Source organism: Acyrthosiphon pisum, chromosome X, assembly GCF_005508785.2.
Source record: "Acyrthosiphon pisum isolate AL4f chromosome X, pea_aphid_22Mar2018_4r6ur, whole genome shotgun sequence".
Taxonomy (NCBI): domain Eukaryota; kingdom Metazoa; phylum Arthropoda; class Insecta; order Hemiptera; family Aphididae; genus Acyrthosiphon; species Acyrthosiphon pisum.
In genome coordinates this window covers 48,314,196-48,315,548 of record NC_042493.1, presented here as the reverse complement: position 1 = coordinate 48,315,548, position 1,353 = coordinate 48,314,196, and the positions used below count along the sequence as shown (strand labels likewise).

The 1,353-nt window shown below is 30.2% G+C and overlaps 1 protein-coding gene across 1 annotated transcript; it reads left to right on the top strand.

Moving 5' to 3' along the window:
- The first annotated feature begins 388 nt into the window (after positions 1–388).
- LOC103311919 (protein ALP1-like) lies at positions 389–1,147 on the top strand. Its single transcript, XM_008191758.1, has one exon. The coding sequence runs from the start codon at positions 389–391 to the stop codon at positions 1,145–1,147; it is 759 nt and encodes a 252-aa protein (XP_008189980.1).
- Positions 1,148–1,353: the final 206 nt, after the last annotated feature.

Genomic DNA, 1,353 nt, shown 5'->3' with positions numbered 1-1,353 from the left:
TACGTATATTAAGAGTAGGTAGTCAAAATCTGGTAAAATAAAATTTATAATATAGGGTATATAATATTATATTGTTTAAAAAAAATGTGAAATTCAAAATATAGTTCTGCCGTAAAATATCAAACTATGCTAATATATCATAATTAAAATATTTCATGTGAAATTAATTATTTATATAATACACAAAAATTAACACAAAAAAACTAATATAATATTCCTACTTATTTTTAAAAATTGAAAATAATATAAATAAATACATTTTAGATATTTATCAACTGGATTAAATTTTGTGGCGTTGCAATACGAGTTCTTATTGGGACGAAGTACAATTGGAACAATCGTCCAAGAAACGTGCAAAGTTATAGGGACCACCTTGCAGCCTAAAGAAATGCCAAAACTGACAAGTCAAGAGCAATGGATAGATATTGCAAATAAATTTTATAAAAAGACTAATTTTCCAAATTGTATCGGAGCAGTAGATGGAAAGCACATCAGATGTGTGAATCCAAGAAATGCAGGATCTATGTTTTTTAATTATAAACAATATTTTTCTATTATTTTAAGGGGTCTAGTAGATGCAGAATATTGTTTTACGACCATCGACGTCGGTGCTTACGGTAGAGAGGGTGATTCTACTGTTTTTAAAGAATGCCCATTTGGTAGAAAACTGTATTCCGAAGAACTAAATCTTCCTGCACCGGTGTGCCTACCTAATACCACAGATTCCCCGCAACCCTTCGTCATAGTAGCAGACGAAGCGTTTGGCCTTCATAAAAATTTATTGAGACCATACCCAGGACGTGGACTCAATGATAAAAGAAAAATTTTCAACTATAGGTTGTCGAGGGTCAGGCGATATGTGGAATGTGCTTTTGGCATTCTAGCAAATAAATTGAGAGTTTTACACACCCCAATATTAGTCGAACCCGATTTTACTGATCCTATAGTGAAAGCATGCTGCATTTTACACAACTATGTGCGAAGGAGAGACGGATATCAATTTGAGGATACATTTTTTAATAATTTGGACGATATTCAAAACTATGGAAATGCCGGAGCTCGTCATGAAGGGATTGATGTAAGAGAATATTTTGCAGATTATTTTGTAAACGTTATGTCAGTTCCATTTCAATATCGTTTTACTTGATTACTTTTTTATATAATATTATACCTATAATAATTATAGGACATTTATTGTCTTGTAAGTATTTAAAGTTTTTTAAGTATTAATCTACACTTGCAAGTTTCAGCAAATTACCTAATCACAGGTAGAATTTTTAAATGTATACCTTTATATTATTATTTCTTGTAAAAAATGTAGGTATTTAATATAATATTGGCATATAAAAAATA